At 38.2% G+C, this 15,080-nt stretch overlaps 1 protein-coding gene across 1 annotated transcript in view; it reads right to left on the bottom strand.

Annotated features, from left to right (window-relative positions):
* The window catches only part of CCDC6 (coiled-coil domain containing 6), a 51,383-nt gene that overhangs the window by 22,361 nt on the left and 13,942 nt on the right, over positions 1-15,080 (bottom strand). Inside the window, exons 2-3 of the mRNA XM_032694708.1 lie at positions 9,605-9,754; positions 1,566-1,694 (exon numbers count right to left, since the gene is read on the bottom strand). Of these exons, the coding sequence (XP_032550599.1) occupies positions 1,566-1,694; positions 9,605-9,754 (279 nt within the window). The remainder of the gene's footprint in view (positions 1-1,565; positions 1,695-9,604; positions 9,755-15,080) is intronic.

Here is a 15,080-nt window from a genome sequence, read left to right on the forward strand (position 1 = left end):
TCCTTCCAAGCCCTGTTTAACAGGTGTTCCAAAGGTTATGTGGAAGTGTGGTGACAATCTCTCCTCATTCCCTGTGTGTTGCCATAAAGGCAACATGGCTCTGCTCACAACTTGTGGTTGCTTCTTGGTAGGTACAGCACCAAAGGCTACTGCTTCAGCTCGTTAATTAGCACAGTAAACTTTTGTTATTTGTGCAAGGGAAGAAAGCATGGTGAAGTTCAAAGTAACTTGAGATTTATGAGACCTTAGAGTGAGAGGAAACAAAGGCAGATGTTGCATTACATATACATACACAAGGAATTTCAAAGGAAGACTGACAGCCAAATTTAACATCTTCACAAAGTAAGTCTTCAAGGTCAGATATTTGAGAGAAAGACCTTTGTGCATCTATGCTTTCTGAACAATATATCATTGATACTTAAACGTAGCAGCAAGTTTCAAATTTTATGATTTCACAAGTCTGTCTGCCCGGAACAATGATAAAAAAATAAATACCATTAAGATTTCAGCTGTGGTTCATGTTCAAAGACGACAACAGCCTAGTATGTTAAGCTGACTTTGCATTTGGATTAAGTGGTGGCCACCACCACCTTGTGGCTAAGAGAGTTATTTCAGTCTCATGATAATTTCCATGCTGGTTATGGATTTGCTGGCAACTACATCTTCCTACCTTTCTATTTTTCAATTTGTTCCATAGGTCTCTTCATACAGAATGTTAGCATTAAGAATCAAGAAAACCCATTTGATCATTTACATAGCCATTAATTAATTTATCCATGCCAACAGACATAGGAGACCGTACAAAACTGGTAGAAATTCGGATTACCAGCAACGAAAAAGTTCCACAGCAAAAGAAATCACAGAAATAATGCACTAGATTTACACCACCCGGATTGTTGGACCTCCACATCTCAGAACAAACTGAAGTTCTTTAACAAGCCTACAGGTTTCATCAGTTTGCCTTTTAAGTCAAAAGGTCTCCTATTACCACTGAGATGCTCTGATGCACATGCCTAAAATTAGACATAAGAGCACTCCCAATGTCTAAAATTCCAGTTGAAACATGACTAAAACAAGTGGTGTTTTATCTCTGCAATCTTCAGGACTGTCTGGGGAGAAGGGGCCTTGGATGTAGTCAAATCTCTTGAAGAACACACACAGTTGACATCGCCCAGTTTGAGTCCTGTGCTCTCCAAGCTGCCACAATAAGGTGACGTGGAGCACAACTAGACCACATACAGAACGTTCACTGCTGTGCTTAACCACCATCAGAAGTGACAGTGCATTATTTACAAAAACGTTGCATTTGCAAAACTCATTGCTGTCCAGCAGACATGAAGGCCTGCAGAAAGGCTACTGAAAGTTATAATGGCCATGAAAAAAAGTAATCAAAGTTTTGCATAATGAATTACGTTACTGATTATTGCTTTGAAAGTAAAACTACTGACTTTTCTATATTCTTGATATTGCCCAGTTTCTTATATACTTAAAAAATTAAGTCAAATCTAATACAAAGAAGTATTTGTTTTCTTCTCAGTCTTATAATTCTGAAAGGAAGGAATTACCTGTTCCAGGGTGAGCTGCTTCGAAATTGTATCATTTTCCAGTTTTTTAATCTTCTTCATCAGTTTGTTCACTTGAAATTCCTGTTCCTGTTCTAAATGCTGCTCCAGTTCAGCTTTCTCATGTTGCAGCTAAAAATTTAGGAGACATGTAAATATTTTAAACACACAAATAGAAGCACGAACTTAGGCACCTTTTATATGTCTATTTACACATTTATTCTTACTTCATGTTAAATTCTCTACAGATAAGACTTCTCAAGACTTCAAAATGCACAACCCACCCAAGAGCCCTTCAAAAAGGAACTGTGCTGCATATTTACAAAGCAGACTGAAGTACATTTCCAATTATTGAATTAAGTTAAATCAAAATAGATGATTTTATATGCTATATATACTGTATTACAGACATTTTAGAAGTAAAAAAATCTGTCATAATGTTAACAAAAGTGTTAATTTTATTCTAAATGCATCATCTCAAGAGCACCTAAAGTATAAAATGCAGGTCTTAGTACTTCCTTCTCCCAGGCAGCTGAAAGCTTAAAATTATGACTGAAGCCGTACTACTGAAATTGCTGTGTAGCAAGTTTAAAATCAACAAAAGGAATTTCTAATTTATATCCCTGTGATATCAAGAATCACAATATTTTGATGACATAGAAATACTGGTCATTTCAATGTTATAAATTTTCTTAACATTCAGGGGAATTGTTTTTTCATCCAATGAAAAAAAAATCTTTACTCTCAAGCAGATGGAAATAAAAAGCCCTCCCCCATTTTAAGATAAATGATGGTTGGAGTAGAGTCACTTTTAACAATAAAGTCAAAATCACAATAAAATCCCTCTGAGACAGGGATCCAAGTCTTCCGGTGGGTAAAACAGTGTGTCTGGCACCATGGTATGAACACGTGAATCTGAGTCACGGAAAAGCAAATGTCACCAAAAGACAATGGTGTAATTAATTACATTGTGTTCTGACCATCCATTGAAAATTGCACCTTTTTCCACCTGCTTATTTGCTATGCCAGTTCTTCTGGCTATCACATAACAATTTGTAAGATCATAGTGTTTAAATGTGAGAGGAAAATCTGAGGAAATAGAGAGATACCTTGCGGTCATGGACAGAAGTCAAGGTTGCTGGATGTGAAGTAACATACTTTGATTTTAAAACAAGCTAAAATTACTAGTTCGTAAATTCAGTTCCTTTTGCTGCTACTTAGAGACAAAGTGGTCTGTGAAGTGCAGCCTGGCAGAGAGATTAGAGCCAAAAAGCTTGTGTGGAAAGAGCACAAGGCAGACAGCAACTACTTGGCAATATACATGTGGACTTTAACTGTGTTTCCAGGGCTTGTCCAGGATTTTATTTTTCACAAATTAAAATAAACACCAGAATAGAAAATTCTTAGAATAGAAAATATTAGTTAGAAAGTAAATGAGATTTATTTCTTTCACTTACTAACTTACAGTATATTTCACTTACTAAATTACAGTATATTTTCTAAATCCCTTGACACTTACTGAAGTTCCCACGCTCTTGAGGAAGCCAGCCGGACTCCAACATGACAATCACTAAGACTATCATGGAAGCTCTTGACCAAATGGTTAGGGAGCTTTGTAAACTGTCTAGTTGGAAATAAAAGTATTTCATTCCTTATGCGAGAGTATGCAGCACTGCTAAGTGAGATTTGAGTGTTGTCTGATAATTAAATTTTGAAGTTTCTTACTTCAGTATTGGAGTTAAGCTTGGTTGGAAAAAAAAAGGTCTACTATGAAAAAGCCATTATTTCACCTCAGAGCTCCATAAGCCCCTCTCCTTTCCTTCCCCATCCCTACACAGCAGAGACAAGTTGAGACTGAAGACAGCCAAGGAGCCAAAGGAGCAGACAGCCCATGGATTACCACTTGTCTCAAGGTACAGACTGCCCTTCCTTCAATCTTCATTTTCCTTCATTAAAAAAGCTAGACTTTTTTTTTTTCATCCCTAAATTGAGACCAAATCCAGTTGCTGCAATCAGCTTGTATTCAGCCAGCAAACTGAACTGTGTGAAAAGGCACAGAGCCAGAATCTCTTGTTCAGCCCAGAGCCAGGTGCTGTGAACAGAGAGTGTGTGGTTGGGGACTGCTGGCAATTCCATCAGTCCATGAGTTGGGCAGATCACACAGTCACCTCAAACCAGCTTAGTAACACACACCATTTCTTGCTCTCATGTGCTTCAAGCAAGTGTAGCTACTGTATTATTTAAACCAAATTGAGCTGCAATATCTTGCAAATATCTTGTTTGTCAAAATATTTCTTTTAAAGCCTGCTGAAATTTTCATCACATGGGAACTGATGAGACTTATTTGTCAGATCTGCAGCTTCTATGTAGGATCTACTAAACCCTACCGGGAATGTGAATATACTGTAGCCAAAGGAACATTCCAGTTGGTCAGAAAGCCACCAAGTCAAGCCAGGGGAGATCTACTACAGGAATATCCTCTATTCTGATTAGAAAGTAACTGAGAATGAAAAGAAGCCCACAGTCACTCTCCCCTTGAGTTCTAAAGGGATTACAACATGAAAACCCTCTTGGACACTCTGAACCTACTTTATTATACTATTCCCCTTCACCCTTTGGCTTTATTTTTCACAGTGGGAGAAAAATACTAATAACACACTCCAAAATACATATGAGTGGTGTCTGTCACTCATAACTGTATACAAAATTTTTTCTGTTTAATTTGCTTTGACCACAAAAACAAACCAAGACAAACAAAGCACAGTTAATGCTGAAACCCTAATGCTGAAAAATAGAATTGCTAACAATGTAAAATTATCCACTGGTAAAACGCTGGTGGATAGCATTTATTTTACTTATTAAAGTAAGAGAGTATTTTCAAGCTGTTTTTAATTACATGCAATTATAGTAACAACTGTTTACAGATACACCTATGGCAGCCAGATAAAGAGAAGGAAAAAATGTGTTAGAAAATGTCACCTTGATGACAGTGTCTCAAAGACCTTGAATTGCATATGAAAACTGAAGGAGAATTTTCAGCTAGGCAAGGTTGGAGATGGGTTTGTTGCAAGAGAGACAGCTAACAGTTTGATGTGCGAATGGAGCTATCAAATACAAAGCTCAGCAGGAGTGCATGTGTTAGTTCAGTTCAGTCCTGTACAACTACGGTAATACCCTTCTCTCTCTACAGAAACAAGTGTCCTGATAGAACATAGGACCAGATTTACCTTAATTCCTTACTGTACTGGCTCACTTCTGGGACTGCAGAAAGTATTTTTATAAAGTAATGGAGTCAATGGATGAAGCTCCCCCTTTAAAAAACAACCCTCATTTATCCCCCAGACTAGGACCTTGTACATTGGGTTGAACAGTCTATTTTCAGTACTCCGGGCCCTCAAAAGTTGTCCAATTCCTCCTCTGCTGCATCCTGAAAGTCCTATTTATTAACAAATTTGTATCAGCAGTTTGTCTTCTCTTTATGTCCAGATGTTCATCAAATAAATGATAGATGAGCTGACTGTTTATTCCGCACAATGCCATTTGCATCCTTGAGCTGACACATCGTATTCTGGGGAGCAGGAAGGGTAATAGCTTATGTTTACAGACTTATCATTTTTTAAAGAATTGTCAAGAATCAGACTTGCACCAGAAACATTTCTGTACAGACACCCAATTACTCACATCTGCCTGACTACACATTATGCTATTACCTCGGTATGTTGTAACATCTTACTTTCAAGGACAGATACTTGCACCAATCTGTACTTCCAAAAATACAAGGGTATTAAAAAAAAAAAATCTGAATTCGATTTTGAAAAGGACTGTTTAACAATTTAAAGACTGACTTCATAAGATCAAACAATATTAAAAATTAATGACTCTTTGGAGTAGCCTTGTTTCACAAAAGATAAATTTTCAAGATATACTACTTTAAATTTCAAAACAGTAACTCAACATGTCCACGTCCACAGCTGCAAGAACAGAGCCTACACCAAAATGCTCCTAATGATATTCTGTAAAATACTGCTACCATTCTATAATGACTAGGGATCAAGGATGCCTTAAAAATATTGTTCCAGCTTTCCAGAGACTTCATCAAGTAAACAAAAATATAATTACAGGAAGCACATGGGAATATACAGAAAATGTATATAAGGCTTATAAGAACTTTATGAGGGATGTATGTGATTAAAAGCTTTTGTTTACTCCAAAACCTCTGTTGAGATACATGTGTTCCTTCATCCCTTCAGCATTCAGCCTAGAAAATTAGTAATTATGCTAAACAAAGAAATTTATCTAATAAAATTGTACATTTATTCATCTGGCTTGCAGAGGCAGGGAAAGCTAATGCCAGACAGTTATAAAGATATATTATCAAGCAGTGGTATGGCACCGGGAAGAAAGCATTATTCCAGAGAAAATACCTTCTTTTCTGTGCTACCGTGTATGTTTAGACTCAGTCTGGCATATAGTAAAAGGTTTCAAAACAAATTTCCTATAATATTGGAAACTGATGTCACTCTGTTTTGTACCAGTAATGCACATCATGCTGAACTGGGACATTCTTGTTTGCTGTTAGTGAGGAACTGCAGCTCGTGCTCTGGCAGAGCTTCCACACTGAAAAACCTTTTAACATTCTGGGAGCTCATTGCAGATGCCAGTCTGAATGCAATGCATAAGCCCCTATCCCACAACTGTGACAAACAAAGGTCTGACAAAGCAAAAAACACACAGGCACTACGAAAAAGTCCCTCTGCTATGTGGTTTTCAACTGAATAATACGGCAGTAATTTTGACACAGACACAGAGTTTTAAATACTCAAAAAATTGAGAGACTGCAAATCACATGCAGTTTACCAGAAGTACGCCCCTCCTCTGCTCCAAAATGCAAAGCTTTAGGCAAAACTACAGATTCATATGCAATTTTTTCTCCTTAGTCATACAAAAAGCTGGAAGCCATTTGGTGCACAGTGTCTGACAGCATGAATTTTGAAAGTCTGGTTCCAGGTCAGACCAACACTGCCTGGCAAACACAGAGACTAAGAGCTTAATCCCAAAGAACAGTGGAACAACCAACTGGAGACTACTGTATTTCTGATTAAGTCATCATCCAAAGTCTGCAGCTAATTTTGCCAGAATTCTCTCCAGAGCAAAGATGTCAAAAATTGCAGTGGACATTGATGAATTGATTTTTCACCTAATAAAGACAGAACTGCTACACTCTCATGGGTAATAATAAGTATTGGCACTCACAAATCTCAGGAAATTAAAAAAAAGTAAACTGTAATTGTCTTAACTTCTTGGTCTAAAATATATTAGTCAGGAACTTAGCACTACACCTGTGCAACAGGAAGAGTATCCCATTATAGAAAACATACTGTAATAAACTCTAAACTGACCATGTGATGTGTGCTAATAATTCCCTCTTTTCCAAAAAATGAGTTTATTTGTAATACCAGGAGTTTCTCTTCTTAGATTTTTAATCTGGCATACATGGGTGCAATTTCCAGGATTCATAACTGAAGAATCAGAACTTTTAGACAACAGACAAGCTTTCAGAAAACGAAAACCAAGGTCAAGTATTATTTTCAGTTCTTTGCTACTTAAGAAAATTGCCTGCAACTCACCAACATTCTAGTATTAACTTACTAAATCCATGATCTCTTAAGAGATGAAAAATTGCTTTCATGGAAACATACTGTAATATTCAAATGTTTCCTAATTCTTTAGGGGAAGGGACCACTTCTGCTGCATAATTTATAAGCTGCTGACCATATTATTAGTTTTTATCAATATTCTGGTTTTGCATTTCACAGCAAGCTTATCACATCAAAGACATAATCAAGCCATGAAATGAGATCTGAACTCAGCCTACACAGAGTAATAGTTTCAATATTAAACTGTTTGCTTTAAAACAAGCACTCCACCTGTACTGCAAGTGTTGAGCCACCGGAAAGGTATGAAAAGCCACCTAGATGTGTGGACAACAAAACCTGCTGACCAGTGAACTGCCCTATTTTAACAACTTCTGGTTGATATAGCCATGTTTACCAAACACTAAATGAGGCTTACAGGAAGCCACACAGAACGACATCTAAGGTTGCAGGTTGAGACACTGTTTAACAAAGCCAGGTGGTTGTCAGCATTTTACCTCCATGTTATTGTAGTTCTAGCTATGTAGTTACTTTCTCTCAGCAGAAACCTGCCCTTTCCCACTGAAAGCTGGTTAGTATTTACAGGATGATGCTGAATCCAAAACTGAGGATTTTCTCCAGGTGCTGTACAAAAGGCAAGAATGACTTCACCAGTTTTATGCCTGCACTCTGTTTCAGACACCTCTCTGAAACTTTCTCTCACTAGTGAGAAGGAAGTCGCACCTTTTAAGGGTTTCCACTGGACAAAAAGCACAATGCCCTTGCATTGTCTCATCCATTACAACAAGGCACCCCCTTGGCCATTTTGAGAACAGTAGATTGTTATCTTTTTCTTTAATTTAGGGCAACAGTCAGAGGACACTTTCTGAAAGTCAGTAGTAAAAAAGAATAAAAATTAACTGTACTTTTAGGTTGACAAGAAGCTTATATTTCGCTTTGTAATGCATGCACCTATTTTGCATAATTTTAGCAATTCAAGAACTGTTAAAGATAATGCTTTAAAGCAATCTCATGAATTCTAGAGAAAAGGCTAAGCATATTTTAAGCAATTACTAGACACAACAATAGGTGATTATATGAGTTCAAAACCCTTCAACCAAATCAAGTGTAATTCATGCTTTTACTTCTAAAGTTTTACATTGATGTACACAATATATAGTACAGTCCCACATAACCTGGTTCTGTAACAGATTTTCTACATCTCCCTTTCAATTAAACATCATTGTTTAACATACCATTTCTCCCTTTACTGTGAGAGACTTCAGTGGAAAGCTTTTTCTATGGTGATATCTACATCTTACTTCAATTAGAAAAGAACAGTTGATACCTCTATTTTACTGCCATCTGCTTCTTTATTTTTCATGAAAATGCATGACTTGGAAAGAAAACGTGTACCTTATTCAGAAACATTCTTGTAATTCCTCAAGAACAGCAAGGGGAAATAGTAATACCAGAGAGAGGATATTTTATCTTGCTACTTAATTTACTATGTGATAATAGGAACCAAATAGACAAAGTCATAGAAGGTCCAGTTTTCAGTAATAAAAGCACCAGATGGGATTAACTGCAGGGCTAAACATGCCTTAAGTCTCCAGCTGCAGAACAAGGAAATGCTTACAACATACAAATTAGGTTCTTTTAAATTGCCTAGTTTTTCATGACAATGCTTATAAGTAATGTCATGAAAAAAGCCCAGGCAGATCACAGAAAACATTCACCTGTCTCCTACACCCTGCCTCCTACAGAGGAGGCCAAAAGCAGGTATTTAGGCATGCCTATCAGAACAGGGCAAGTAGGCACAACACTTTAAACAAATACTTACCCACTTTCCAAAAATTAGCAACTTGAGCAATGAAGTTTCTCTTCTGCAAACTGTCCCTGCATCTTCAACTTTTTATTTTTGGCATCAAAAAATATGTTTTAATTCCAGAGAAGCAACTGTTTTGTTAAAAGTATGGATAAACTCACAGATGAAGTCTCCTTCAAGCATCACTGCACATTCTTGTATATAAAGTTTAATATTTCAGGACTGCTGTTAAATATCAAATACTCTAGGGAAAAAAGTGTCTGTTTCACTAACATTTTAAATTAATCAGTAACTCTCGTCTGGAAGACAGTTGACATTTACTCTAAGCTACATCCATTTTTTTGCATCTGTGTACAAACTTTCAGGTTCTCAATACTGAGTTCACAGATGCAAACTTGAAAGCAACATTTTAAAAAAAGGTTACTCACTACACTTCTTGTATTTTGCTTTTATCAGGTGTCAACCTTACAACAGTTAGAATGTGACCACATCCCTCTGACTGCAGTCATGCAAACAAAAAGGTTCAGTCACCAGTCAATCCTGAGGCTCCTGAAAGAAACATCAGTAAAGGCACCAATTACCTGCATCAGTTTTCTTGAAAGTTCATTAGTGAGGAATTCCTCTTCCTTTTCGTAGTTTACTGCAAGAGTTTCTTTTTCTTTCTGCAGAGCCTGAATCTTCTTAAATAGAGTATTACTGATGAATTCCTCTTCCTGTTCTGCCCTTGCTTGCTGCGAAGTAAAGAGAGAGTTTTAAGCAAAAAGGGAGCAAATTTCCACATTAAAAGCTGCGATCATTCCATTCCCCTTCAAATGCCTAGCATCCTGGAGAACAGTAGGCTGGATGTAAGTGCTGTTACCCTCCCCTTTTGTAACATTATATCACCTTTCTTCATTTTCTGTTTTCCATCTTTAACTTGGGAAACTTTAAAGTGGCCTCCTCCCAATCAAATGCACAAACTCCCCAACCTTATAAAGTTTATAAAAGCATTATGGATTCACAGATACCTATTTTTACCTACTCTATGCCTAAAAAGAAACTCCTGTCTAAATGTTCTCCACTACAAGCTGAAGCACAGCTCAGACTGTTGCATCCAGATCCGTGCCTTCTTTTCAGATCCCTCAGACTGAGCCCTGCTTTCTAGGAGTCAAATAATGCATTTATTCTTTCACCCAGATACACCTTGCTACTGAGCCACAGGCACCATGGCTTGTCTCAGAGGAACTTCTACCCAACCACCAGCCTAGGAAAAGGGGTTTCTTGCTTCTCAGAACTGTTACTCCACTACACACATCAACTTACAAAAATGCCATGTGGTAGCTTTACCCTCAGCTACTCTGGAAATCTTCTAGAATCACTAGAGAAGACAATTTCCATATCAGCTTTCTAACAGCACCCAGGCACTGCTCCACAGAAAGCTAGCTGGGAACTTGCTCACTTGCATTCCCTACAGTTCAGATGTTTGTATGTTTTTAAATATAAATAATAAAAAAATTGATAAATGGAACACAGAAGTGATTTTTTGAAAGCCTGCTCTGAAACACTATGAAGAGTATTTCATATGGGCAAATGAATGATCACAGCTACAAATTGGTAGAGCCAACTCCTAATTACACAGTCCAAATGAAGCCTAGAACAGCTGAATGACAGAAATAGCATATTTAACAAATGAAGCAAGGTAGTGTTGAGGAGTGGTTTTATTCCCTGTAATAAAATCCATTACTAGAACTGCACGTGTGTGATTTGCCCTGATCCTAATAAAATGACACCAGCTTTTAGCTTATGCAAACATTCTCTAAGTTTCATTTCAGTAAAATTTTAGAGAGGAAAATTTAAGAACTGAAACAACCACATTACTGAAAGCTTCTATAATCTTCTTCCCAAAATGTGCCAAAATAACCATGTCTTCATACTTATTGTACACTGGAAAATGCTTGAAAGATTTCCTTTTGTCAGGAAGAGAAGAGGAAGAGAAGAGGAAGAGAAGAGGAAGAGAAGAGGAAGAGAAGAGGAAGAGAAGAGGAAGAGAAGAGGAAGAGAAGAGGAAGAGAAGAGGAAGAGAAGAGGAAAAACAAAAAGCAAGGTCAGGCAGAGTTTATTAGCTTAGCAGCTTCGGTCCTGCACAACACCTCCTCTAACGTTTTGCATCTCTATAGCAAGGAACTGCTACTCCAGCATGTTCAGCATTGCTATTATTACCTGCCACATCAAGAAAATATAGAGTTGCCCAAGAGCCCCGAAGGAATGCTAACTTGTCAGCTAACATCTTTGGGATTAAAACTCCAGATATCTAATTGATCTGAATAACATCATCTATCAGTTTCTGAATGTGGCTTTACTTAGAGCTACTAACAATCTTATGTCTTCAGAGACATTTTGGAACAGAGTAAACAAGTCAAATTGCAAGGGCTCATTGTCCTCAAATCGTTAAAATTCATGCATGCTGTTCCAAAATCAACTCCTCCACTGCCTTCACCACACAGGATTTCTACTTGTGTCTGTTTTTCAGTGGTTCAGATAATAAAACGCAGTAACATAGACCAAGCTTACCTAAAATTAAATTAGAAAGCACTTGGTTCTAAAAAAAACAAAAGAATGAGGGTGTTTCTGCTTTGATTTCTATTCATCTGTAACTTGCACAGATTTGTTCTGCTCATGCTTTGCACCAATCAAAAGCTCTGAAATCACATTATTACAGCAATGAGCCTGTACAACACTTCATAGCCAGATCCTGGTGTTACATTAATGATGAGTGTTAAGGCCAACATAAACAGGCTGCCAAGATCCCAGCCCACTCCTGGCCAAACAGCACTGCCCCTTCTTTGTGCCCGCACGGGTGCTCACACAGCCAGGCATGGGGCCAGCACAGCCAGGAGGAGACACCCAAAAACTAATCCCTTCCCTTCATCCTCCCATTTTTCTTTCCTGGATCTGCTTCCCAAACAGGCGTACCACCCAGGCAGAGTGCTGGCCCGCAGCAGTCAAGGACCAACAGCCACAATTTAGCCCTGTTTTAACTGCCCTGCCCCAACCCCTGTGCCCAGGCGGGGCAGGAGCCCGGCTGGCAGGCGGGTGGCTCAAAGGAAAAGCTGAGTGTGACTGCACCTGCCTCCATTTACAGGAATGTATTTCTCAGCTGAACAACAGGAATCCTACATATCTAAGTATGAACTGTAAGCTCCAGATACCCACACATCGTATTTCATATAATGAATGTCCATTTAATTACCAAAGGGTCAGCAATTTCGACACAAATCTTTTGGTTAAAAAACATCATATAGTTAATTAAGACTGGGTACAAAAGCATGTGATTCATTACCATAGTTCTTCTAAATTTCATTCTAAAACTTGCCCTACATCTTGTCACTCATTACTTGGAGACAATTCAATTATCTCAAGTAATAAAATAATTCACGTTTACTTTAATATTGCCTAAAATCTTGAAATCTGTTACTCATTTAGCCCATAATCAAACAGATTTTTCTGGATGTGAATACTTTGTTTTTCCAAAAGGATGACCTGTCTTTTTATTACATATCTGTATTTGAAAAGAGGCTTGATATGATCAGCAAAAATACTAACAGTAAATCTAAAATACTAAATAACAGTAAATCTAAAAATACTAACAGTAATTTACTCTGTTCTGTGTACCATATTACAAAATAAATTGCTAAGGCACTGAGCGATACAAAATGCTAACACCTCTATCAAACTGGAATCAAACCTGATTCCGGTCAACCTCTAGAAACCTGAAACAAGCAATCTACTTCCACCACAGATTTTCTGCATAACAGGCACATTTACCTGTCTCCTCTGCCTCAGAACTCCATATATAGCTAACTCAGAGCATTTCACAGACCCATCCACTAAAGACAATCTGTAATTCTTGTGGTCAAGACCATAAATAGCAAGGACTATAGTGTTACTTTGCAAGAAATCAAGAATAAGGGAGGGACGAAGCACCTCACGCACATAAAACACACAAAACCTCTCATATTTCTTAGGAAGAAAAATTCTATTATTTCTATTGCAGCAGCACATGAAATCCTCATCATTAGTAGAGCTGATGCATAAAGTGCTGTAAAAACCTGTCTTTGTGAGCTTAATATCCAATTAGCTGATTTTAAAGGAACTAAGAAACATTTCTCCTAAACTTTAGACAGTGACTTTCTGTATCACTGCACCTCACCCCACCTACACTGCTCCAGTGGCACTATTTTATGAAGCAAGCAAAATCCAGGACTTTCAATAAGGCATCAGCTTGAACACAGTCAAATAAAAATCTAAACTATAAGAGAATTTTTTCAATTCCAGCTCTCTCTTCTCCTTCCCAGTTATTTCTTCTAGAAGCCCCACAAACCTTTCTGATACTGCACAGTAAGCAAGTTCAACAATCCAATTAATACCTACTCCTTAGTCCGTAACAGCACATTAACAGTGACCTGATACAAACATGTTCTTGCATTTTAATTTCAGGTCTCATTTCAGACAACTTCAGTAAAAAGTGTTTCATAAACTGCTCCAGGCACCTACACTCGATCACCTGAGAGCCAGATGCCAAGCACACCCAGCTTGCAGGCTGACAAAGCATCACCTCCAGTAGCATCCAGGGTAGGGGTGACACAAGGTTTCAGGGGATCTTGCTGCAAACAACCTACCAAGCACTGTTTTGACCTAATCCACTCTGCAAAGTCCTTCATCTTTAAGGTAAGAACCACCACGACCTCTTTACCATTCCCTCACCTCTCTACACAGCAGTTCCTGTTGACAGGACCCTACGGACAACGTAACCCTGTAGATGGAGCTGAAGAGCAGTTTAATGTGACACAAGAAACTCAATCTTTGCTACCGAATATAGACTGAAGGGCTGGGGCAGCTTCGGGAAGAGATGATCTCAGTGGCTGCACATGTTACACTGAACTAAAGCTGTCACTCCAGAAAGAAGCCTTCCCGAAAGTCCTACTAAATATGATGAGGTAAAAAGCGTGAGAATTGTAGAGCATTATAGTGACAAGATTTGAAAATATGCAATTCTTGCATAAAATAAAATCTAAGTTTCCCAATTCTCCTAAAGTACACTCTCCTTTTCTAGCAGTACTAACTCAAGTGACTGCTCTGGCCTTACTTTCTGGCACTAGGTTAAAATGATACGGAAAACTACTGATCTACAAATGCAATAAACATTCCAGTGAGCTGATACTGTTCCCTTACAGCAGAAACTTTTACAGTGCAGCTGTTTTTTCCTACCAACCTTCCAGCTGCATGTGAAACGACCACATTGCATGCAACGTGCATTTCAGACAAGGAGAAACATGAACCATTGCAAGACCAGAAGTCAACAGCAACTCAGAGAAGAGTTGCTCACGCTACTGCCAGCTGCGGCAACCGCCCAGCAGCACATTCCTGGCTGGAAGGGCTGGAGGACAAGGAAGTTCCACCCAAGCCCCAGTAAGGATGTGGGCACAGCCTTCCCCTGCAAGTAAAGGTACTTCATTCAGCTGGGTGGCCTGCCTACAGAGAAAAGAGTGAATGCTCTTCCAGTTCAAGTGGTGAGCTGGAATTCAAGCTCTGGGGTTAATTTGTAGTGTGATTTCCTGTTTAATCTATGGTAAATCCCCAGGGTCACTTCCTCAGTTCTGACATAAAAGTACCTTTTTTCTTTCTCATTTTTTTCTTTTAATCTTTTTTTTTTTCCCTTTTCCCTTCTTTAAGATGAGTTAACAGAACTGTTATCTTTGGGCACACAGTATCTCCTAGAAGCCCCAAACAAGCAGCACTACCTTGGAATGTTTTCTTCAGAACCCCAACTTCTTTTTTTTTTTTTTTTAAACAACAAACCTGGTACATGAAGACGAAAGGGGTTTTTTGGTTGCCTGGCTTTAAAAAAAAAAAACCAACAACCAACTAACCAACCCCCCCAAAAAACCCACACCTAACTTACAGGGTTACCAAAAGTTATTTTCAAAACACACTAAGGGAGAAAGAAATTCACTACTGAACCTCATCCTTGTAGCTGATAACTTCAACTACTCTAAATGTTACCTATGGTGTAACATT

The sequence above is a fragment of the Chiroxiphia lanceolata genome, chromosome 8 (genome assembly GCF_009829145.1).
Source record: "Chiroxiphia lanceolata isolate bChiLan1 chromosome 8, bChiLan1.pri, whole genome shotgun sequence".
Classification (NCBI taxonomy): domain Eukaryota; kingdom Metazoa; phylum Chordata; class Aves; order Passeriformes; family Pipridae; genus Chiroxiphia; species Chiroxiphia lanceolata.